Source organism: Bos javanicus, chromosome 18 (genome assembly GCF_032452875.1).
Source record: "Bos javanicus breed banteng chromosome 18, ARS-OSU_banteng_1.0, whole genome shotgun sequence".
In the NCBI taxonomy this organism is placed as follows: domain Eukaryota; kingdom Metazoa; phylum Chordata; class Mammalia; order Artiodactyla; family Bovidae; genus Bos; species Bos javanicus.
This window is the reverse complement of record NC_083885.1, coordinates 54,250,357-54,275,873: the sequence shown is the minus strand read 5'-3', so window position 1 is coordinate 54,275,873 and position 25,517 is coordinate 54,250,357. Positions and strand designations below refer to the sequence as shown.

The 25,517-nt window shown below is 46.3% G+C and overlaps 1 protein-coding gene across 4 annotated transcripts in view; it reads right to left on the bottom strand.

Moving 5' to 3' along the window:
* SAE1 (SUMO1 activating enzyme subunit 1) overlaps positions 1-25,517 on the bottom strand; it is a 62,267-nt gene that overhangs the window by 6,235 nt on the left and 30,515 nt on the right. For 2 of the 4 annotated variants that reach the window (XM_061388780.1, XM_061388778.1), the window contains 3 exons: positions 21,295-21,400; positions 20,920-21,000; positions 3,605-3,749 (listed from right to left, as the gene is read on the bottom strand). In XM_061388780.1, coding sequence (XP_061244764.1) covers positions 3,605-3,749; positions 20,920-21,000; positions 21,295-21,400 — 332 coding nt within the window. The remainder of the gene's footprint in view (positions 1-3,604; positions 3,750-20,919; positions 21,001-21,294; positions 21,401-25,517) is intronic. The other 2 variants (XM_061388779.1, XM_061388781.1) reach the window with 2 other exon arrangements.

The following is a 25,517-nucleotide window of genomic DNA, read 5'->3' as shown; positions in this document are numbered from 1 at the left end:
AGGTTCCAGCCAGGGCATTTAAGGAAGGCAGGAAAGAGGCACAAGGGGCATCCAGACCGGAAAGAAAGAAGTGATATGTCTTCACAGATGACACGATCTGGTACACAGACAGTACTAAGGAAACCACAGAGAAATTATCTGAACTACTGAATTATTTGAATCAAGGCTGCAGAATACAAGATTAACATACAAAAACAACAACAACAACAACAATCTATTTCTATACATCAGCAACGAACACCCTCAAGATGAAATGAAGAATTCCATTTACAACAGCATCCAAAAGAATAAAAAATTTCGGAATAAATTTAACAACAGATGTTTAAGACTTACTCTCTGAAGACTACTGTTGAAAGAAATAAAAGACTTAAATAAATGGAAAGATATTCCCATGTTCATGGATCAGAAAACTTAACTTTGTTAAGACAGCAATACTTTCCAAATTATTCTATACATATTTGACATAATTCCTCTCAAAATTCCAGCTAACCTTTTTTGTAGAAATGGGAAAATCCACCCTAAAATTCTGCATGAGACCCAGAATAGTCAAATAATCTTGGAAAAGAAGAGCTAACGTTGGAGAACCCCCGTCCCAATTTCAAACTTCCTACTACAAAGCTCCAGTAATCAAGACAGTGTAGTACGGCACAGGACAAATTCAGTGATTTTCCCCCCTCTCTGGTTCATGAATGAGTAATTTTAAATTTCTTTTAAAATTATTTTAAAAACAAAAAAATTTTGACCACACCACCCAGCATGTGGGATCCTGTGTTTCCTGACCAGGCACTGACCCTGCACCCCCAGAAGTGGTGAAGTGCAGAATCTTAATCACTGAACCACCAGGGAAGTCCCTATTTAAAAAATTTTTTATACAGTTTTAAAGGTCATTTTCCATTTACAGTTATTAAAAATACTGGCTAATATTCCGTGTGTTACACAGTGCATCCTCGAGCCTATGTTATATCCCACCCTCTGTGCCTCCCACCTCCCCTCATCTCCATCTTTGGATTCATTCCATACTATCTGTTTTTTTCCATAATATGTCTATTATCTCTGAAACTTAAGGACCAGTAAGTTCACCAAAGGACATATACTACATTCCAATTCCACTTAAACAAGATGCCCACAACGGTCAAATTCATCAAGAAAGAAAGAGGCTGCAAGGGGCTGGGGACACACAATGGGAAGTCAGTGTTCAGTGGGGACAGAGGTTCACTTTGGGATGAGGACCAAGTTCTGGAGACGGGTATCAGTGACAGGCGACAAGAGTGCGAATGGACTTCACGCCACTGATCTGTCCATTTAAGAATGGCTAAAGTGTTAGAATTTATGATGTGTGCATTTTACCATAATGCAAAAATTTAACAGCACAAGTTATATTACATATATACATTATGAATGTTTGTCATAGATGTTTATAACAGTGAAAAACTACAAATAACTGAAGTACCCACCAAGCAGGTAACGGTTAAATGAAAACCATTCAGTAGACAATGACACATGCGGCAGTACAAGCGAGGTTACGGGTCTTTACTTGTGACACAAACAGATCCATGAGATGCTGGAAAAGGAAGGCTGTGGTATGAAAAGTGTGATCATTTTGGTATTTAAAAAGAGAAGATACATGAGTAAATACACACACAGATGTCTGAGAGGCTAAACCCCCAAATTAAACCCCAAGCCAGCACTGGTGACTTCTCACTGGGAGGAGCTATGGGAGATCCTTTTCTTCCCTTTTCTATTTTTTGGCAATGGGCATCTGTTACCTTCATAATCAGAAAAGCAACTGAGCTCTCTGAAGAGAATAAATAACATGAAGGACGGGACAAGCAGATCACAGACAGATGAGGGAAATGGAGACTTGGGCACAGCTTTCCCTCCTCAAGTGAGCGCACCCTGCTTGGAGCTGGCAGTGGGCAATTTGTGCAGGCAGCTCAGCTGCCAGACGGCAGCTCGATTCCCCGCCACATCCCCAGCGCATCTCCCCCAGCCTTATCTGCACTGGCCATGGCCGGCTGTTAAGAGGCCATCAAACACCTCTCACTTAAAGGGCAATAGAGAGGGAGTGCCTGAGCACGGGAGGGCATAGACATGAGGGCATAGACACGGGAGAGCTGTTTCTGCAAAGAGGACTGGGAGGGTGGGGGGAATACAACACTCTGTGGAGAGGAAACCAGCCAGCAGCGAGACAGGCTGTGAGCAGTGAGGCTGTGGCTCTCTCCTTCTGGGAAGTGGGGGCTCTGCCACTGGCTGGTGATGCCTAAGCAGGCCATTCATCACTCTCAATGCCCAAATCGGTCACTCGGCTGCACACTCATGGCCTGGCACTGGCACTAGGTGTGCTCACTGGCCCGGATGGGACTACTGAAGCCGGACACCTGTGGGAACCTGTTCTCCGTGGGCCGTCCCCCGGGACAGGGACCCCATCCCAGGCGGTGGTGTCATTAGCCCCTGAACTCCCTCCCGGTGCCAACTTACAAGAGTGCCTGGTATCCAGGTGCCTCTTTCTGGCTGAGGGCTCAGCAGGCGATTCAAAGCCCCACTGCTGGTCTTAAACTGGCTGAGGCTTGTCAGTGTCTAAGTGAGGTCCCCAGACATGAGTACACAAGGAAAAGACTAGGGAAGGGTGGGACCACCATTCACTTTCTTGATGAATAGGAACCAAGGTACTAGGCTGTTCCCAGGGATCAGTGGTGTGGGCAAATCTTGGTCAGCTACTTACTAAAACCTTGGACACGTGACTGTATCTTTCGGAGCCTCAGTTAACTCACAGGGAAATAATAATACACCCTTCAAGGACTTTAACAACCATATGGCTGCACTGGTAAAGCACTGAAAGCCTTCACTACACCGTGCTTCCATTATTATCTGTGTAACCTCAGGCTAGTGACTGGACTTCTCTGAGCTCTAACTCAGCTTCCCCTCTCCTATAAAATGGGGTCTTGTCAAGACAGGGCACATACACAAAGCAGCTACCACAGTGCCTGGTACTGTAATAGCTGCTCAGTAGATTCTAGCCATCATTATTGCAGCTACAAGCGGGGCACGGCAAGGCAGCTTATAGAGTCCCTCAAAGATGCGGAGAGAGAGTGGAAGTAAGCAGATGATCCCAAAACTGTCTGGGAGGGATTCCTAACTTAGTCTCCCTTTGGAGAGACCAACAAACCCAAAACCTGACTGTGTATAAGAACAAAGGACTGGTCCCTGAGGCTGAAAGCATCGCAGTGCCCAGGGGTGAAGATGCTGGGAACAAGGATGCCATTGCAGCCGAGGGTATAAACTGATGGGTCATCAGCGGAGGGCAAGGGCAGTATCTACCAAATGATAAACCCATCCTTCTGACCCGCCACTCCCTTGACCCTGCAGTTATTTCTGAACACATACAAGGTCACCTCCATTTTTCATATACTGTTGTTATACCAACAGAGGGGCGGAGGGCTGCGGGGTGGGTGTGGGTGTGGGTGTGTGTGTGGCAGAATGTGGCAAAGGAGGCTCTCTCCTCAGGGCTTTTCAGTCTTAATAAAGCATCTCTCCAAATTAAGGCAAATGCTAAACACAGACATTTATCAATCTAAACTCAACTGTGATAAATAGTCAGACCAACCTGACAAAGTCTTCAGGAAGCAGATCAGGATTGACACCCAGGGCGTCAAGCACATCATTCCGTATCTGGAGCAACAACTCAGAATCTTCCCCAAAGGTATCAGAACTAGGATCTCTTCCTTTATCTGTGCGAAACTTCAGGAGCACTGGGAAAGGAAGAAGCCAGGTTAAAAAAGCAAGTCTTTTCACAACTGAAAAGAAAATGATGTGATCAAAAAAGGTCTTAATTTCCAAAACATACAAAGAGCTCATAGAACTCAAATGGGCAGAAGACCTGAATGAACATCTCTCTAAAGAAGACATACATGTGGCTGTCAGGCTCGTGAAAAGACGCTCAATGTCACTAACCAACAGAGAAATGCAAATCAAAACTACAAAGAGGTAGGTACCACCCCACACTGGTCAGAATGGCCCTCAATTTAAAAAAAAATCCGCAAATAATAAATGCTGGAGAGGCTACAGAGAAGAGGGAACCCTCCTACATTGCTGGTGGGAATGTAAACTGGTGCAGCCACTATGGCAAACAGTATGGAGGTTCCTCAAAAAAAAAAAAAAAGTTGCCATATGATCCAGCAATCCACTCCTGGGCATGTATCTAGACAAAACTGCAATTCAAAAAGACACATGCAGCCCCATATTCAAAGCAGCACTATTCACAATAACCAAGACATGGAAACAACCTAAATGTCCATCGACAGATGAACGGATAAAGAGGCTGTGGTGTGTATACACAATGGAATATTGATTCAGCCACAAAACAGAATGAAATAAAGCCATGTGCAGCAAGAGGGATGGACCCAGAGATTATCATACCAAGTGAAGTACGTCAAAAAGAGAAAGACAAAAACCACATATCACTTATACGTGGGATCTAAAATGCGACACAAATGAACTTATCTACGAAATAGTAACAGGCTCACAGACCCAGGGAACAGACTCGTGGCTGCTAAAGGGGAAGGACGGATTGAGAGTTTGGGATTAGCAGATGTAAGTTATTATATATAGAACGGAATAACAACAAGATCCTAAGGTATAGCTCAGGGAACTATATTCAATAACCTGTGATAAAGCACAGTGGAAAAGAATGTCTGTATATGTGAATCAACTTTGCTGTAGAGCAGAAATTAACACAACACTAAATCAACAGTACTTCAATAATTTTTTTCGTAATAAATACTTACAAATGTTGATAATAAAACAAATTTTTTTCATTCTACAGGAAGTACATTAATTAAAATGTGGGCCAAGTGAAAGGTTAACACTTTTCATTTATTCAACAAACATAGTCAGAAAGGTAATCAAATAATGACAAAAATGACTAAAATTCCTGTGACGAGAGCCATGACAGTACAACAGAGTCTGACATCCTCTATAGGGTCTGTTAAGCAAAGCTTCCCTGCGTCAGCACCATGAGTGAAGTCTGTGTGGGTTTGGGAAGAAAGGTCCAAGAAGCTTTTAGCGCAGGGAAAAGGCCCTGTTCTGACCCAGGAGAGACGTCAGGTGGAGGAGGCATGCATGCTAGGCACAAGTTCAAAGGATGAACTGCTTCCAGCCAGAAGAGGCCAGCCAAGGGCTCGGACACATCAGACAGGCGGATCGTTACAAACAAACCCTCCCGTACTTAATACAACTGCTATGTCAACCTCCAGAAAGGGATGTTTCATTTTGGATGTGAACTAGAGGAAGTGTTCAGATGATGGCAGCAAATCAGAGCTACCGTGGAACGAGCCCTGAACAAGACTTGAACTTGTAAGCCAAATGAAAAGACACAGGCATGAACAGAAGACCGATCAAAACATGAGCCCCTTCCACTGCCTCGTCCAGATGTTACTGCAGGCGGGCTGGGGGGCACTCTTGTCCCCACCATGCTCTCCAAGGCAGGCAGAGCCTCCTCTCCAGGCAGTGCTCCTCCCACAGCACACAGGCTGTTTTGGAGCAAAGGGAGAGACAGTAGATCCTGGGGGGCCCTGGGAGGGCCCTTCACACTCACAGTTCACCAAGTGCTTCCACTAAGTCTCATCAGTGTTTGCTGACGAGTTCACTGAAAAAGTGAACTCATCCCCCAAATCATACTTCCTCCCTCTCAGTACAAGGAGCTCTCCTCTAAAAGTTAAAGGTGAATGGAAAAAGTTAAAGGTGAATGGGCAATTGTCGTGGGGCTCTTTAAAAATGCAAATGTTTGGATCTAACCTCAGACTAGGGAATCATCAACCTTCTCTTTGTTTTCTTCAGACTCACACACAATTTTTGTGATGAGCAGCCCAGTGGAGAACAGCTCTCCAAGAAGTAGTAAGAATTCATTCATTCGCCAGCATAAGTGAGCAGGGCTGACCTAGGTGTGCCCGGTGGACTTAGGTGCCAGAGTCCAGTGGTGAGCAAGGTCTCTGCAGCCTGAAGGTGATGGGGGAGGACAGGATATTAAAGGCCAGGACAGACAGCTCCACTGCAGCCTGAGAGAAGTTCATAAACAGTTATACAGAGTTCTCAGAAGACCCCACACAGCGGAGGTCCGGGTTAAAGAAGATGCAAACTGCTGCTGGGCTATGCTTTTCTCAGTGCCAGTATCAGAGAAAGACTGCTAGTCACACGCCCTGGACAGGGCTCTGCACATCAGAGGGCTTGTCCTCTTTTCTTTAGAAGGTTCCAGAACACCTGCTTCGGATACTGTTTGCAGTCTGGGAATGTTACTCTCCTCTCTCTTCCAAGAATATAGCTTCTACAACCCTTGATTCGGCCCGACCATTTGGCAGCCAACTCAAAGCCAATGTCCATCCGGATGCTGGCTAACACGGACATGCCATTACCTAAGTTCAACTTCTACCTCTGCAGATGTGTCGCTGGGATTCTGATCTGGACTAAACAAGTGCCTTCAGGCGAGTGTGTGGGGACAGGGTGGAGGAAAGGCTGTGGAAGTGGTGAGGAATCGCTGAGACCGAGCCTCTTTGCCAACAAGGTCCTGTGAAGACAAATGAACCTGGAAATCTCCGGTCCAGTCAAGAGGACATTCTAAGCGGACGGTATCAAATGTCAGCCCTCATCCTGTCCATCACTCTGGAGAAGACAGACCCAGTGTGCACGTCAGTGTTGCCTGAGCAGATGCTTGTAATGCACAGTCCAAGGGCCAGGGAGAAGCAGGTGGGAAGCGAATGAGGCTGCAGGACTGCAGCTGGGGCCCTGCCTCTTCTGTGTCACTGGGGCAGAAGCACGAACTGTCACAAGGGACACCAGAAAGGCTCATTTTTTAAGCCCTCGCCGAAAAACTTTTCACCTTCTGGTTATGGAACACAGCTCTTGAAGCAAACTCAGACTATTGTAACAACTCCAAAACAAACGGTGCCTACTCCATGCCAGGCACCTTTCTAAACCTTTTATGTCCACAATAACCAAGGGAGGGAGGGAGGTCCTGATACGCTCGCTTCCCCCCTTCACAGGTGAAGAAACTGAAGTCCAGAGACTGAACAGTTTTTTCCATGGGACTGCCAATGAGGAGTGGCACAGAACTGCCAATGCTGGCACTCAGAATCTCTGCTTCTGAACCCTAACTGACGCAGCAGAAATCCAGGACCATGAGGAATGCAGCCCAAGGACCCCAGGTGGTCTGGCTCTTTGCCCGCCACCTTAAGAGAACTCCTTCTCGACCACATTTTGGTGAGATGCATTTTCCAGACGGGCCCTGCTCTCTCTCAACTGGTCCATTCATTTTAAGTTCCTAGCTCTTCGGGTGAGAAGAGGAGGCAGGGGCCATACGAGCCCTGGCCCATCCATCTTCAGAGGGTAAGACCGGTTTCATCTCGGAAAAAAAGAAGGCGGCGCTCAGAGGACGAGCAGAGGCCGCCAGCAGCTGGCCCTGCTGTTTCTCTGGGCCCCTTGCCTGTTCCTGGTGCGGGCCGCCTGGACGTGGGCCGGCAGCCTGGCACCGTCTAGAGGCCTCACTGACCACATCTGAAGTTCGCGCAGGGTCTCCGGGACGGGGGCCAGTCACTCCAGCCACTTATTTGCAGCAAAGCAAACAGAGGCTGTATTCTGTACTCTTTTTTTTTTTTTCTTCCTTTAATGTCAGCACTCCAGTGAGCAGGGCTGGAGGGGGCGGGAAGAAGCCCAGTGTTCTAGACGGGCAGCAGCCTCAGAACTGACCGGAGCCCCTGACGGGTTCTTGCTTATTAAAGTCTCCTCTTTGTTCTGTCATCTGCCCTCCCAAATGGCCAGACATACACACATCACTGTTGACTCTGCATTTCTGGAGAGCACCTCCCAGCCAGTTTCCAGATTATGAAACTATTCTGTGAAGATCAAATACTGTTAGGGATGCCAAAAGATGACTCATCGAAACATATCAAAACACTGCACAAAATCAGAGTTCCAAACTTGATTAACTTCCTCTGAACCTTTTAATTAACTCAGGCTGCTGAAGTCCGGAGGTGGGGGGTGACATTCACTGCTACTGAGGACAGACTGGGGTCTCTGCTAGAGTTCAGGACTCGCCCATGCAACGGAGGAGACAAACTCTGAAAGGGAGACACTAAGCACCTTTTCCTGGAGGAAGAAAACCTGTACATGTGGATAAACTACTACTTTTGCAAAGAGAAATTAACCCAAATTCAAATTTAATCTGAATCAGACTACTAGATTAGTGTTATAATAGGAATCTGGGAAGCTATATTATTAATTATTCTATTTCTTTCTGAAAACTTTCATTGCATTTAAATGGCACAACTATATTTAGCATAATCACTAAGGCCATTCAAAAACTCCATTATTTTTGTAGGAAAAAAAATGAAGTCAACGTTGCAAACTAGCTCCAACCCAATTGCTGTTCCCCAAAAGAATTCATCTAAAGGAAAAAAGCCAAATCTCTGTAAAACTGCCTGGCTGGTGCCTAGAACTGTTCTATACCAGACACCCCTGCCTCACACCACTGGTGCTTCCCAACATTCTCCCCAAACTGGCTCACTCAAGAGACTCATTATCTCTGGGAATGGCCTGGAAATCGGATCCACTCCTGGGTGACATACATCTCCAAGAAAATGAAAAGGCGAGTTATCCTCTTAGCCAGCAGCCCATTTCCTAAGGCAAGACACCAGGTCTCCTCTTTAGTCAACTGTTCATTCAATAAACACACAGCGAGCACAGCCTCTGTGCCGGGGCCCGAGTGCAACAGAGCAAGCTGCACGCTCTGCCGTTCCGAGTATGTGTGAGGGCGACACACATCACAACGCACGGTAACGAGAGGCAGCACGAGAGGAGGAGCTGAGCGAGCACGACAGGGAGGAGAGGGCGGTCTCCCCGAGCAGCCGGACACCCCCTGCCCACCAGGCACAACCACCACATTTCGGCAGGTCCTCCAGGCCTGAACGCTGACCCTTGCCACCTCCTGCCCTTGGAACTTGCCCGTGCTGCTCATCAGGGACCACTGTGCCCTCTCTGTGCAGAGCCCTTCCCCGGGCCTGGGCAGCCTGGAACCAGCAGATAGCTCTGACCCCTGATCTAAATCACTGTAACACTGGACCCTGACAACATCCCTAAGCCTCCTCCATAAAATGGGAAGCATCACAGCACTGAACTCATGCGGTTTAAGGATGAACAGAATGAATACAGGCCAGGCACCTTGGCCGGTGCCAGGGGAGTGTCGGGTCCATGGTGCTACTCCGGAACTGTCCGACCTCCATAAACCCACCCACATGGCCCTCAGAGAGGCTGACACACTGGCCTATGCTGTGACTCCTCACATGACTGAGACCACCACCAACTCAACAGTGAGCTCAGCATGCGACCGTGCTTTGGCTCTAAATTGTGCATACTCCAGTAACTCTCCGCACCTTGCTCTTGGCCTTCATGGTCTCGATCACAATTTGAAACTTCATAGTCAAAGTGTCGGCTCACCTGTACGAAGATGGACCCATCTCCTCACCAGCCTCTGGGGCTCTGCGGGGCAGACACACATCTGTCACATTCACCATTACCTACTGAGTGCCCAGCACGGGGCGGGCCCCCACGGCACACACTGAGCAAGTGTCGGTGCTTGGAGAAGGAAGGAAAGGAGTCACAGGGCGAGAAGGCTCACAACAAGGTGGCACAGGCCCCCAAAGATCTAACCAGCCTGTTCCTATGCTGACTGAACTGAATGGAGACCGCAAGATACCCAGGATGGTTCTGTTTCTTACCAAGGAATGTTCAGCCAGAGAAAAAAAGGAAAAAAAAAAAAAAAAGACACACAGTGTACCACATCTGCCTCAAGAGGGAAACAAGATAGAAGCCTGCCTTTCAAGGCCACATTTGAGGGCCAAAGATGCAGAAGAGCCGATCCACGGGCGTGGAGCTCAAAGGAGGGAAGGGGCTGGGCTGGAGGAAGCAGAGGCACGGTCTCCGGGAACCCCCATGAGGGCCTACTGGCTCTCAGCCTCTCTCACCTTTCAAGGCATCTGGTGGCATCTGGTCATCTGCTCAGCTCAGCTCCACCCCACTACCCGCTTCATTTACCTTTCTTAGTGTTCCTCTTTAACCCAGAAACTTGAAAGTATGTGCATGCACATATTCCTTCATTCATTTTCTTGTCCACAAACATTTCCTGAGCACCTGCACACCACCTCCACCCCATATGCTGAGCCGTGCTGGGACCCAAAAGGCGGAGATCACAGTCCACAGAGGGCACGCACATAAGCCCCTGTCTGTCACCACGGCCGCCCGGGCCTTTGACCTCTTTCTCCAGAGAACTTCACCCCCAGATTGGCCTGCCCTGAAGACTTTTTCTGAAACACCCCTGCTGAGCACCAAGTCCTGGCCATCCTTTCATCTCGCCAATGAAAGCTAGTCTCTGACCACATTCCATCTCAGTTCAGCAGAGAGAGAAAGAAAGCTGTCTGGTTATTTACAGCTTGCTGTCTTCTGAAGAAAACCTGAGGCAGCTGGATGAAAGTTGTTGATGGGAGAAAGGGGAGTCCTGCTTCTCAGAAATGACCTGCTGGGTTTTGCCTACCAAATGAAAGACCCAGATTACTCAACCTGAGCATGCAGCGGAGAGACTGGCTCACCCAGCCGTGCAAAGGTGCAGTACTGAGCGGCTTTATAAAAGGTCAGGCCCTGTGGCCAGTGATTTAATTATGTGCAAATGGTTGCCGCCGTTATTTATGCCACAATCTGGAAACAATCTCACATCCAATAATAGGATGATTACATAAAATATGATTGGAGTAGGAAATGGCAACCCACTCTAGTATTCTTGCCTGGAGAATCCCATGGTCAGAGGAGCCTGGTGGGCTACGGCCCATAGGATCACAAAGAGTTGGACATGACTGAGCAACTAAGCACGCATATAAAATATGACAGATTGACCAAATGGAGTATTATTCAGCTATCAAAATTATGTTTAAGCAGTTTTCGGTCACATGTTTGTTTCCTTAACATTTAGGTTTTTAAAACAGGGGCAGGTAATAGCCTATACTCAGAACGAGCTCTTCTAATAAAAACAGAATGAGGTGGGTGCAACTGTGACCATCCTCCTGTCCAAGGTGGGAAACTAAGGCTTGGGCTTCTGATAGATTCCAAAATCACTACACCTCTAACCTCTATGTTGTACTGCCTCCCTGGAAGCAGAGAGAAGAGAGAATACAGACTGGTTTAAAAAAAGAAAAGAAAGTGTACTGGGACGACCCAGAGGGAGGGTATGGGGAGGGAGGAGGGAGGAGGGTTCAGGATGGGGAACACAGGTATACCTGTGGCGGATTCATTTTGATATTTGGCAAAACTAATACAATATTGTAAAGTTTAAAAATAAAATTAAATTAAAAAAAAAAGAAAGAAAAGAAAAAAGAAAACCACTTCAAATGAACTTAGTTTCCCATCCCAGAATCCATCAGTTTAGAATAATGCAAACCACCCATTCAGACTCCATCTGGCCAAATATTCTATTTCTCCTTAAAAGACAACAACAACAAAAAACAATTATTATTTTAAAACAAAAATTAAAAACAATTTTTTTCCCCCAGTTGTGCTGTGCAGCATTCCCAGCCAGGGATCAAACCCGTGACCCCTGCAGTGGAAGCATGAATCCCAACCACCAGGGAAGTCCCCCATTTCTCTTCTTTAAAAAAAAAAAACAAAACCCACAAAACAACGGTCTAATGATTCCTGAGCTTGACTCTCATCTTTACAATGGAGCAGTCTGAGAAGTCTGTAACTTACAAAAAGAAGGGGACATAAACATTCTGAAATGCTGAGGCAGGTTATATAGAGGCCAAGTGTGGAGCTCCCTGGACCCCGAGTGCTTGGCCCCGTCTCCCAGCGTGGCCAGCCGCACCCTCGGCTCACAGAGCTGTTCTGACAGAACCCTCTCCATTCACACTCCCCTGCCTGGTCACAAGCAGCAGGGAGACAGGGGCTTTTCTCCAGCCCAGCACTTGAGTGGCACATGACCTTGACTCTGGGCATCTGCTGCTCTCCACCAACCGCTCTTACCCAGGGAAGATGGCACAGGACATTCCCGTGACTGTTGTCTGACAGTCAGGGAAGAGATGTGAGGCTTTCAACCAGAATCGCAGCTGGGCTGGGGCCCGAGAGCAGCTCAAACACAAGCTAACAACGGGGGTGGGGGAGACACGGGCCTGCAGAGAAGACAAGGCAGGTTGCTGACAATGTTGCCCATTATTTCAATCTGGCCACGGTGGGCCTCAGTTTCCCATCTGCAGAAGTGGAACAAGAAAACGTCACGGGTTCTTGTGATGTTCAGACTTTAAAAAATGGACATAATGCCATAAGTATTAATTAGTAAGGTGAATAGCTGAAGTCTGACTGAGCGCTTTGAGGGACGTGGTATTTATTGGGGGATGCTTAAACACTTACTAGGTTTGGTGACCCTGGACAAATGACTTAAGCTTCTTTCAGACTCTATTTCCGTCTATGAAAATGAGATGGTCATAGTAAGATCTGCTCTCATGAGAGTGCCTTGTTGGTTAATCAACAAGGACCTACTGTATAGCACAGGGGCTCTACTCAATATTCTGTAAGAATCTCTATCAGTAAAGAATCTGAAAAAGAATGAACACATGTATATGTATATCTGAGTCACTTGGGTTGTACACCTGGAACTAACACAACATTGTAAATCAATTATATGCCAATAAAAATTAAAAAGTAAAAAAAATTATGAATGCACAAGATGTGCCTGGCCCGCATTTGTTAATCCCTGTGACCCCAGTGGCAGACTCCAGGTTATGTGCCTCTTTTTCAGGTTGAGGAATGGAGCACAAGCCTAACAGAGCTGGTTCTCCAGCAAGAGTCTCTACCCGCTGACGGCAGTGAAGCCCAGGACTGCACTCATGGCTCACCTCTGCCCTCCCCCTCACCTCTCCACTCTGTGTGGCACTGCCTTCTTCCTTTCTGAATGACTGTGGTCTGCGTTTTGTACCACTGATAAGACAAGTGGCACCAGAAAAAAAAAACCAAACAAAAAAAAAAGAAACACAACAAAACCCACCACTTCTTTCTTCTTCCCTCCCTACAAATTATTTTTAAACATCTGTGGTTATGACAGCAGCAAATCAACAAGCACTCAGAGGCTGCCCCATTATCGGAACCCATTTCCCTGTGGCCGTCTCTTCCTCAGCAATTCTTGTCATCGCTGGACAGCAAAACACCGGCAGGGTAGCGCCGGGCCCAGCTACTGGCAATGGCTGGTGTGCAAAGGTTACAGGTTCTAAAATAAGAAGTTCCTCCTGAAGAGAACTGATCACCCAATCAAGCTGAGGTCTAGAGACAAAGTCAGTTAAAAATCATAAAAACAGGTAGGCTGGGAGTGTGGCGGGGGCAGGGGGAACTGAGGAAGGAGGAGTCAAGGAAACTAAGTTTTCTAACCATAAAAAAGTTAAAACTGTCCATTATAAGAAACCTTGCCAAAGAATCTCTGCAGTGATGAGGAAGAATGAGGCACAAAATACTAGAAAGTTCTGGAAGAATACACATGAAATGGCAGTTTCCTCTGAGACATCCGAGTATTTTATTAAGAAGGTTAACATTAAAAGAAGACAGAACGATTTCTAAGGCTCTCCTATACATGATCTTTGGGAGGAGGTTATCAACGTCTCCCCCATTGCTATATGAGAAAACAGAGGCCATAAGGTGAACTATACGACAGAGTGGAACCAAAATGCCTTTCTTCCAAATCCAAATCTGGAGACATCAAGGTTCTAGGGGTAGCAGAAAGTAGACATGAACTCCAAACTTGCTGGGCTAGACTTATGAACCAAGAACAATCGGCCACCTTAGAAAAGATTCTAATTCCCCCACAGCGGGCCCAAGGTCTGACCTACCAGTTCCAAGGAAGCCCACTTCACTGTGTATTTCCCCCAAACAAGAATATTCTCATAGAACCACAAAAGTTATCAAAACTGAAAATTAACCATCGATAGAGTATTACTATGTACTCAACAGATCTTTTTCAAATTTTACTGACAGTCTCACTGATGTCTTTGAAAGCAAAAGCAAAAAAAAAATATATCTGCTTTCAGATCCAGTCTGGGAAGTCCGTGTTCCATTTAGTTACCCTGTCTCTTCATCCTTCTTTAATCTGAAATGGAGTTCCTGGGTCTTTAATGACACTTTTGAAGAGTACAGGCCATTTATTTTATAGAATCTTCTTCAGTCCAAGTGTGTCTGATGTTTCCCCATAATTGGGCTGAGATCACCCATGTTGGGCCGAGAACCAGAGGCCACCGCTGGCTGGCTCAGCAGAGCGGCGCTACTTACACTATCTCCTACCTGCTCAGTGCGTCCACGCGGGATGCGTGAGACCTACTGTCCTATTCTTGGAATGTTAACTGTGATCTCTTGGTGGAGGGACAACCTGCTGGGTTCTCTAGTCTCTCTCTGTAATAAATCAAAAAGTATCTTGGGAAGACATCTACGCTGCTTCACAGCCTACTTTTAGCATCCATCAATGATCCTTAAAACAATGATCCTTAAAACTACTACTATGATGGCCAAACACAGATTTCTTTTAATCTTCCTCATTCTTGCTGTATTTATTCTTCTTCTTCTGTTTAAAAAAAAATAAACTCTCCCCTCTCCCTCATTTATTTATTTATTCTCCCTCATTTACTTATATATTTATCAGTATAGGTTCATGAGTTATTTTATTCTATGGGCTGTAATCAACTACGATCATGATTTACCTGATCCTCAAATTCTCCCAGATTTGATCAGTAGGCGCCCCTTCAAACTGACTCCTGTGACCTTCACGCAGACACGACTGTGATTCTCTGTACACGTCCTCACTTTCGGGCAGTGCAGGATGTTCCAAGCACATCTGTAAATTTCCTACCCCAGGCCCAAAACCAGCCCTTTCTCCAAGGAGTCCTGGTTCTCAGCATGTTAACAACCATGAAGTCTGTTCATGGCTATTAGTTCTAAAAGCCCTCTCAATTGGTTAGAGCTGGAAAATACATATGTATAAATGTGAACACATGAGGACTTTCCTGGTGGTCCAGTGGCTAAGACTCTGCACTCCCAATGTAAGGGACCTGAGTTCTAGCTCTGGTCAGGGAACTAGATCCCACCGCCCACGACTAAAAAGATCTTGCATGCCGCAACTAAGATCCGGAGCAGCTAAATAAATAAATGTTTTTAAAAATAATAAAAAATGTAAATACATGGACACACACGCATCTATTTCTGTACCTACATATAAAAAAACCATGAGTTCATCCAGATGACTCCAATTCCAATTGAACTAGAGAGGGTTTCCCAGGTGGCTCAATGGTAAAAAATCCTCCTGACAATTCATGGGACACGGGTTCAATCCCTCGGTCAGGAAGATCCCCTGGAGACGGAAATTAAAACCCACTCCAGTATTCTTGCCTGAAAAATCTCAGGGACAGAGGAGCCTGAGGGCTACAGTCCATGGGGTCACAAAGAGTCAGACACGACTGAGCGACTAAAACAAGGGGAAGTAACGAACTCCCCTTTCTGGCAATAAAAAAATGCAAGTCTCATTATCCACAATATATTTGCCTATTTGCTCCATCCAGGGCTTCCCTGGTGGCTGAGACGGTATCCTAGAATAAAGAGTAAATAAGTTTCAGAATTTCTAACCCACACCACTGTAAAAAACAAACCTAACTCGAGTTCAATATTTGTTTACAGTTATTTTTTTAGTATGAGGGTCTATAGACAAAACAGCACATTCAAGAGCCACATGGGGTTATCATCTTAGCCCTGCCTCAGTCATGTCCTCGCCTGAAATACAGCATTTAACATGTCTTAAAATAAAACTGCAGATGAGTAAAGCGAGGCTTTGACACAGGCCAGGGCTCCCCTTCTCCTAGGGCAATGGTCTCCCTCCGACTGACTGGTCCTTTAGAAACCTGGGAGGTGTGCAACACTGCAGATGCCAGCCACTCTGAGCTGCTCCGATTCAGTACATCTGAGCTACAGCCAAGGGATCTGTATTTCAAACGTTCCCTGAGGGAGCCTGATATCCTCTGGGGAAACCACTGGCTCTAAGAATAAAAACATAAAAAAGTGAGGCCCCAGTCTCATGTCTGGCTGGCTCGCACCAAGCTCCAGCCTTGCGGGACCATGGTCTCCACCCTGCTGGCCGCCTGCAGGCGCTGCTTCTCTGGCCCACAACGCTCTCACCTCCCTCTACCACCTGGCAAATACCTATTCTTTAAAATCTGGCTCAGGTGTCTCCTCCTCTCTGAAGCCTTCCCAATTCCCCAAAGACACCCAGACCTCAAGTTCCTTGAGCTCTCAGAACAGTTTGCTTTCGACTGCCGAATAATTCACACATATTGAAAAACAGACCAGCACAACACGACAGCTTTGTCAATAGCCCTCTGTTACAGCTCCCCTCGTGAGCAGGATTATCTATGCTGTCTTTTCCATTGGCAAGGAGGCTTCTTCTTCCCGTGACGATCTCCAGGCACGAGATCTGGTGCATGGCAGGTGCTCCAAAAATGGTCTAAGATTATTTTCAGCATTAATTCTGTGGTTCAAAGACAGCCCAAGTACTTTTCCATGACTCGTCAGAACAGACTGAGAAAAGTTAGGATTGCCAAAGATTCTCTGCTCAGTAATTCACATCTCGAGATGAAGTCCATATCTTCCTGCTCTGGGCTAAACCTGCGTGTTATTGTTCATGCTGTTAAGTGAATGCTGTTTCCATACAAGACTCAATTATTTTTAGCACTCCTGTTATGATAAACTCACAGTAACCTCAAAAAGAACAAATCAAAGTCAACTTTTTGCCACAGGAAACCAGCTCACACTTAATGTTTTGCAACATGCCATGGGAGAATAATAAAAAGATGAGACCTTTTGCTCACAGTTGGTAAGGCTGACTCTTGAGATAGTGGAAAATGCAGCAGGAAACGTGCAGTCTGGCCACTATCTTATGAAGTAAACTGGAAAAACACTCACACCCCAACAAGGCAAACACACGCATACGGACAGCAGGGCTACTGTCTCACCGGGGGCTGGATGGTGAATGGGGTGAGGACCGTCCACACGTGCGGGACAAGCCAGAGCCGGGTGGCACTGGGATTGAAAGCCTGATGGCTCCCAGGGGAGCAGGGAGGCAGGAGGGGCCTCTGGGGACAGCAGCAGGGAGGGGGAAGAAATGACCAGACAGGCAGACTAGTCACTCAAGTATAAACTACTTGTCGAGCACCTACTAAGTGTTCCATTTGGGTTATCTGCAAGGTATCCTCCTATACGTATCACAGTCAAGTACTCTGACCTTGCACTCTGACCTCACCAGGAATTCCTAAGGCATCATCAGGTGTATCAGTCACATTCCTAGAAAGGCTCTTGGGGACAAACTCCAAGGACTGAGAAAAGCTGAAAACTTACATTTGATAAGACGAGTCACAAAAGACAGCATACCCAGAGAAACACATTTTGCAGCCAACAAGACAAATGAGGTCATTCTATGTATGCTCCAAGATCTTTTCCGAAGCACGTAAGGCCATCAAGTGAAAGAAAGGAAGTCGCTTAACACTTACAAGCTGAATTCTGGCAGAAGTCTAACCTGCCGGCCAGACTCCCCTAGGGAAAGAGATCATGAGAGCCATTGCCCTCCACTTCCAGAAGCTCAGTCCAGTCCTTAATCAAGCAGTTAATCACATGTGAAAAGCCCCCAGAAAGCTAACCAGCCCCTTATGCTCACTGCTGGGACACTAAGAGTTCCAGGTGCAGCATATCTGGAAAAACAAACAGGGCACAGGATGACCCATGAGGGCAAAATAAAGCAAAACATCAGGAATACGCAGGTGACAACACACAAGAAAAGTTAGGACACGTCATCTGCTACAGAGAGAAAAGCGAAGGAAAATAACAAAATCAGGAGAATTGGGTGTGTGGGGCGCGGACGCACGCGGTGGTGTAAAAGAACAAAATCAGGAGAATTGGGTTTTAGGCCTGATATTGCCACTGGTGTGCTGTATAGCCAGGAGGAGGAGGAGTCACTTCCCTTCTAGGCCTTATTCTTATAAGTTTAGAAGTGGACTCATCTGTATGCCCAGTCAGAGAGGACTGCAGGCAGTGCTGTCGAGAGGATTCTGAGGCTCTGGGAGAAGTGGCCGGTCAACAAGGACGATTTCTTAGCCACATCTGCCCCAGGGGTGGAGGGAAGAGTGGGAAGCACACGGCTGCCAGCCTTGACCAAGATGGTATGACGTGTGGAGTTGCCTCCTTTTTTAAAATTCCCTATTACAAAACTATGGACTTCCCTCATGGCTCAGATGGTAAAGAATCTGCCTGCAATGCAGGAGACCTGGGTTAGATCCCTGGGTGGCGAAGATCCTCTGGAGAAGGAAATGGCAATCCACTCCGGTATTCTTGCCTGGAGAATCCCATGGACAGAGGAGCCTGGCAGGCTACATACAGTCCATGGGTTCGCAAAGAGTCGGACATGACTCAGTGGCACACACACACACGCATGTTACAAAACTATACACATGGACTTCCCTGATGGTCCAGTGGTTAGGAATCTGCCTGCCGATGCAGGGTACATGGGTTTGATTCCTGGTCTGGGAAGATTCCACATGCCGCAGAGCAACCAAGTCTGTGAGTCACAACTACTGAGCCCTCATTCTAGAGCCCATGCTCTGCAACAAGAGAAACCACCACAATAAAAAGCCTGCGCACCGCAACTAGAGAGTAGCCCCACTCTCTGCAACTAGAGAAAGCAAAAACGCAGCAACAAGACCAAATGCAGCCAAAAAGAAAAAAAAAAACTACACATAAAAATGGTTAAGGTGATAAACTTTATGGTGCGTGTTTTTATCATAATAAAGAAACTGTATATTATTAATTACGAACATAGTCTTAATCTCCAAATGCAAAGCTTTGAAACTAAAAAGAGAATTAGTTACCATTTAGAAGAGGGAAGTAAACACATGAAGTATATTATAAAACAAACTGCTTTTTACGGGCAAAAAAACTAAAGCCTGACAGGATTGCTGCTATGATAATACCTACTCAAGAATGGAATTAAGGGTATACTGAGTCAACCCTAACACTAGAAAGCACCTCCGACCTCCAAGCACACAGCTAGATTAGACAGATCTCTAGGACTCGCTCTGGGCTAAGCCTCTTGCACGGGTATCATCCAAGCCTCACAAAAGCCCTCTGAGGCCAGCACTGTCACCACCCCCATGGTCAGAGGGGAATCTGAGGGCGCCTCTGGGAATTGAAGTCTGTGGCTCAACCTCACCCACCTGCCAGGACTGGAAGGCAGGTCTGTTTTGATTCCAAAGCGCCAGTTCTGAATGACCGTGAACCACTGCCTGCCATGTGCGAAGTGATATAAAGCTCCTGCTTCTTCATCACATCCTGTTGACTCCCCAGCCCCTTATAACTTTTTTTTTTTTTTTTGCCCCTTATAACTTCTGATGGTGATGCTCAGCAGAATCTACTTGGATGAAATATACACGTTCCCCCATCCTGTCTCCAGGGCATGAGTCCTGCCTCCCCATCTCAGTGACAGGCTCCTGAGGGCAGTGATGGCCATGGGCCTGTGTCTTTACCAGTCTATCCCTTGTGTGTATAGAGGAGCGCACAGCAGCAGCTTCATGTGCATGAGGCGAGGATCCAATGAGCTAACACTCACAGGGCACTGAGAATGGAGCATGCGTGCTCTTATTACCTGGTACCTCATACGGTATTTAATTCATTAGATTTCAAAGACCCGGGCTGCTCAGGTCCCACCTCTTTTACATCTGCATTTGGTGTCCTCTTGGGCTTCCCAGGTGACGCGAGTAGTAAAGAACCCAGCTGCCAATGCAGAAGAGATGTAAGAGATGCAGGTTCGATCCCTGGGTTGGGAAGCTCCCTGGAGGGCATGGCAGCCTGCCCCAGCACTCTTGCCTGGAGACTGCCATGGACAGAGGAGCCTGGCGGCTGCAGGCCACAGGGCCAGAGCTGGACATGACTGAGTGACTTTCACTCGGTGTCCTCTCAAGGCAAAACACAAGCCTCTCTGGGTCTCTGCCTCCTCAGCCCCGGAAACCAAACTGGGGATAATTCCTACCTTGTCCATCTCATGAGGGAGATGTGATGAGGAGGTGGACAAGAAAGTACTCTGGAAACTGCAAAAGGGTTGTAGATCAGGGTCTCTCAACCTCAACACTGCTGACTCTGGGGGCTCTCTCCCCACCCCAACACCAGTCATAATAACCAAAAATGTCTCCAGACACTTGCCTGGAGGGCAAGACTGCCCCTGGCTGAGGATCCCCAGGTTATGGTAAACTCAAATACTAGCTGACTCCTCTTATAACTGGCAGTTAGAAACACCAAGGCTATGCCCAAACCTCTGCAAATTAACAGCTGTTTACAGAGGGGTGTCTATGTACCACCAGTGAGGAGGGGGAGTTGAGAAGCACATCCCCATCAGTACAAAAATGTCAAGGTGATTCTTTTTTGGGGGGCTTTTCTGGTATTTTCTGTAACAGATACGGATTATTTTTATGCTAACAAACCCATGTGATTTACATACTTGCTCACCCTGAGAACAAGAGCAACCTCAATTTCTCTGTGCCTCAGGTCTCTTGTCTGTGAACTAAGGGATAACACATCAACTCCCACTGGCTCTTGCTAGTAAGCACTCGATGTTCATGATTACTGTTTTTAAAATAATATTAAAAAATTAAAGTACAGGGACTTTCCTGGAGTCCAGTGGTTAAGACTCTGTGCTTCCAATGCAGAGGGCAAGGGTACGATCCCTGGTCAGGGACCCAAGATCCCACATTCCATGGATATTTTAAATAATAATAATAATAATAAAGTGCCAAGCACAAGAACACTGAGATGGCAACCAACACCTACCTAACGCCCTCTGAATGATGGTGAGAGATGGGAGAAAATCTCTCAGGAGAGGAACGCCGGTTTTGAGCACCAGGAAGAACTCTAAAGAGGGAACAGTGATGACAGGAGCTTGATTTATAACACTGTTATCTTGGGCTCAATTTCAGAAAGCAGTTCATTTCAACACATAATTAAAAAAAAACAGAAATTGTAAAGAAACTAGAGCTCAATGATGGGCCTCCTCTCCATTCACTCTGTTGTCCTAAGTGACCACTTAGAACCAACTAAGGGGGAACTAGGCTCAGGGCAACCTCAAGGAACCTTCTGGGTTCTGCAGACTCACATGCAGAAATGAGAGCACAAAGCGCGTGCCGAGAAACTGCTTTCAGGGCTCACCTTGAAGGAGGAAGTAATCTGGAGTCGTGCGCTTCAGAGCTGCCTTTGCTTTATCGCTGCTCCAGTCCACTTCCAGCGCCTCTTTGACGGAGCAGAAGACCACCTTCTGTGTAAAAAAAAAAAAAAAAAAGACAAGATTGCTTAGGGATAAAATAGTGAAAGTTGCTCAGTCATGTCCATCTCTTTGTGACACCATGGACAATACAGTCCATGGAATTCTCCAGGCCAGAATACTGGAGTGGGTAGCCATTCCCTTCTCCAGGGGATCTTCCCAACCCAGGGATCGAACCCAGGTCTCCAGCATTGCAGGTGGATTCTTTACCAGCTGAGCCACAAGGGAAGCCCAAGGATAAAATACATTGACTTCAAATCACCAGGCAGTAACTCATCACCATTACTAGGTTTCCTGTTCACTAAAAGAAGCTGCTGCTGCTAAGTCGCTTCAGTCGTGTCCGACTCTATGCGACCCCATAGACGGGCAGCCCACCAGGCTCCTCCCTCCATGGGATTTTCCAGGCAAGAGTACTGGAGTGGGGTGCCATTGCCTTCTCCGAAAAGAAGCTGAGGCCAACTCAAATCCAACAAATGCTTCCTGAGCACTTACTATGAGCTCCCCTGGGCACCGGGGTCACAGAGATCAATGCCACGGACTCCCTTCACTGCAGGAAGACAGTGCAAAGCTCTGTCCATTCTGACTCTCTGGTGAATTCTGGCGGTATTTATGCCACGGAAATTCCTTCACAAGTGACCAATAAAATGTGTCTAAAGATACTCAATGAAATGTTCTCTGTGTTAGTAAACAGACACAAACAACAATACCCATAAATAACAGCATTCCTTCTCCCTATGGCAGGAGGAAATACAGTTGAAACCTAGTAACCTACATCAAATTTTCTTTTAAAAATGCCATGAGAGATATATGTTAAAATACAAACAACTAATTATGAATAAGAAAATGGTTTTCTTTTCCTTTCCTAAACAATGAAGTCCAAAAGCCGTTTTCTGGGACCGAAGGAAGACAGGTAAAGAAAGTGTGTGTGGAGGGCTGGTGGCTGGACTGGAGGGGACAGAGCAGGGCAGGGTAAGGAGGGCATCCCCAGAGGGCAGCAGCGGGAGTCCGATCACATCCAAGGACTTGATGCAACAAGAAAATGCGCTGAGAATCTGGGCAGCAAGGCTTCACTGTCAAAGAAGAGAATCAGAACTATGGAAACAGAGAGAATTAGAATGAAGCCTGTGGTAAGAGTTACTGCCCTGAACTCATTTTCCATATATACAGACAGATAAATAAATGTAAATGCAAGTATATGTGTACACATACAAATATTTACCTGCTGTGTCCACTGAAAACGTCTAAAAGCAATGATACTCTAGCAGCAATGAGCACATCTCAAACACAGACTCTGGTTTCTAATCACCACTAAGAGACACATTTCTCCTTGGAGAAATGACTGATTTCAAAGCTGCAACATGAGAGGAGCCTGAGACAAGGAAAAGTGCCCCAAAGAATGATGGGACATGTCAAGAGGTAACAATTCAGCTTAAATTCAGGTCAAATCTGGAGCAATCTGAGGATAAAAGTAAAGGATAATAGATAATACTTTTAAGTAAACTATAATCCTTTAGACCTAAAAGTAACTGATGAGCAAAGTTTTTTAAGGAATGAAGTATTTACATATTTTCAAAATACTTCTTCAGAAAATACCTATTAGTCACACAGGGATAAAAAAATTGTTTTCAAAGGACCAGTATGGAAACTAACTTTACTCAAATTATCAAAATTAACACAACCAGTAAAGCAACACATGGAAACCATGCACCAGACCACAGGATGCAATGAGAAGCATCCATGTTGTGCTATTTTGGCCAAAGATGTGTAGCAAGAGTCTAATTACAAGGAACATCAGAGGAACCCAAACTGAGAGACATTTTACAAAATAACCGGCTTGCAACCTTTAGATGTCATGAAAATCTAGATCATCCATGACTCTGACCCAGATCCTTTTGCTGTTAAGGACATGACGGGAATAACTAGCAAACCCGAAACAGGGTCTGAGGATTTAGATGGCAGTGACTTATCCATGTATTTTTCCTGACTGTGATGGCTGGTTTCTGATCACGGAGAATACCTTATTTGAGAAAATACAGACTAAAATATTTGGGAGTAAGGCAGTGGCACCTTATCCTCATATGGTTGTTAGGTACTTCTACCAAGTTTAAGCTAGTACATGTGTGTGCGCCAAGTGTATAAAACTTCACACTTACAGAGGTGTGTGTCTTCTTTTTTTTCCTTTACCAACTCCCCACCCCCCCACACATCAGAAAGAAAAAGAAAACAGAAAGAAGACAACAATGGCGCAATTTACAGGCTAAGGGAGCCAAGATCCATTAGCTGCCAGGCAGTTTCCACACCCTGCTGAAGATCAAAATGGATCTGAAAGATGAAAACTCAAACTGCTGGTGAAAATAAAAACCAGCCATGGTGTGTAAGGTGGCTTTCTGCCTCCCCATAATCACTCCTCTGGGGTTTGGATCCACTGTAAAAGCTAGTATACAAGATGCCTCTACTGCCCTCAAACCTTTTGGTCAATGGGTCTGTCTGACCTTAGCAGATAAGTCATGCAGTCAACCAGAGTGACATTTAGTGCTTAGTACAGACTTGCCAGACCCTTCCTGACAAGTCTTACCACACAGATCAAGCCATCAGCAGTACGACCTGGAGATGCCATCACAATGAAGAAAAGTCTTACCAGGTTTCAAAACCCACCAAGACTTTCATTCAAAATTTTTGTAGTTTGCCTGGCCAAGACCAATGCTAAGAATCTACTGATTTGTTAGGCCATTATATGAAGAATAAGGGGGGAAAAAGTTGGTTCTTAGAATCAGTCTGAAGCAGGCCTGCCTCTAACGCTTTCAGGGCCTGAGGGTAAGAGTACAAATGAAAACCCATATATCATGTCTACATATTCAGTTATAAATCACACTAATAAGCTATTAAGTAAAGTATATTGTATTCTCCTGCCTTGACAAATAAACCTCCTTCATAACCACCTGGAAAACTAGGTTCAAATTTGGAATTCTCACACTCCGTGGGAGTCCCGTGTCAGAGGAGGTACCCTGGGAAGGTTGCCCCCGTCTCATTCTGGCTCACCCACAATGTAAGGAGCTTTGAACCTGACTTTGCACAAGGTTTTGCCCATCCTTCCCCACCAAAACATCCAATCCTCAGGCCGAGGCATTCAGACGCTGTGGTAAGGTCCACACTCCAGAGGCAGACAGGGAAGCAGCCTAGAAAGTGAGCCTGAGGCTATCTGGCCAGGAGATTCCAGGGGTCCAGGTACCCAGAATGGGGTTCAGAACTTGGGGGAAGGCTACGGGACCCAGGCAGATGCACCTTCTTGATCTCATGGGAGCCTCACCCTGTGAGGGGAACGGCTGGAGGAAGGCCGGAGTGGGACCTTCTACAGCACCATGGCCAAGGGTAGAGGCCCTCTGCCCTTCCCAACTTTAGGGCAGATTTAGTCCCAGTTCTGCCACTAGTCTGTGACCGTGGACCAATGACTTCACCTCTTTTGGGTCTGTGGCAGACAACTTTTAGAGAAGTCTCCTGGGATCTAAGGAGGAGGCCCCTGTGGCCTTGGCTTTAATGTGTACCAACCCACCAGCACAGGTGACAGAGTCTGAGGTGGTCACACGACCCAAGCCAGGCCCACCAGATTCCTTAATCAAGAATATGAAAGCTGGAAATAGAGACACATTCATGGCAGAACTCTAAAGAGAAAGGCCAGATTCCTGCTGCCTCCAGGGCTTCCCAGCTGCCCTGGTTTTTTCTTCTTCTCAGATCACAGGAATAAAACTCTATGCTTCTTGGGCTACTGCAGCCTGCCTTCAATTAATGCCCCCTTTTTTCATTCAAAGTATCCAAATTCTACTATTGTGGCTCATAACAAAAATAAAACTTAACCAAGCTGCCTAATCTGTAGTAGAACAGATGCAAAAGGCAGTGCCTACCTTACCCACCTCACCGGCATTGAGTTTATAAAGAGAATATGCTGCCTGACAGTGCTTTCAGGGAGTGAAGAGCCGTCAGATGAAGCAGCCACAAAGCCTCCCAGGTAGCAGCTGCCACCATTCACCCAAACGAAGTAACCCCTCCTGTTCCACCATGCCCTCCGCTCACGAATCCCTGTCTGGTAGGCCTCACCCACTCCCCTCCACTGTCC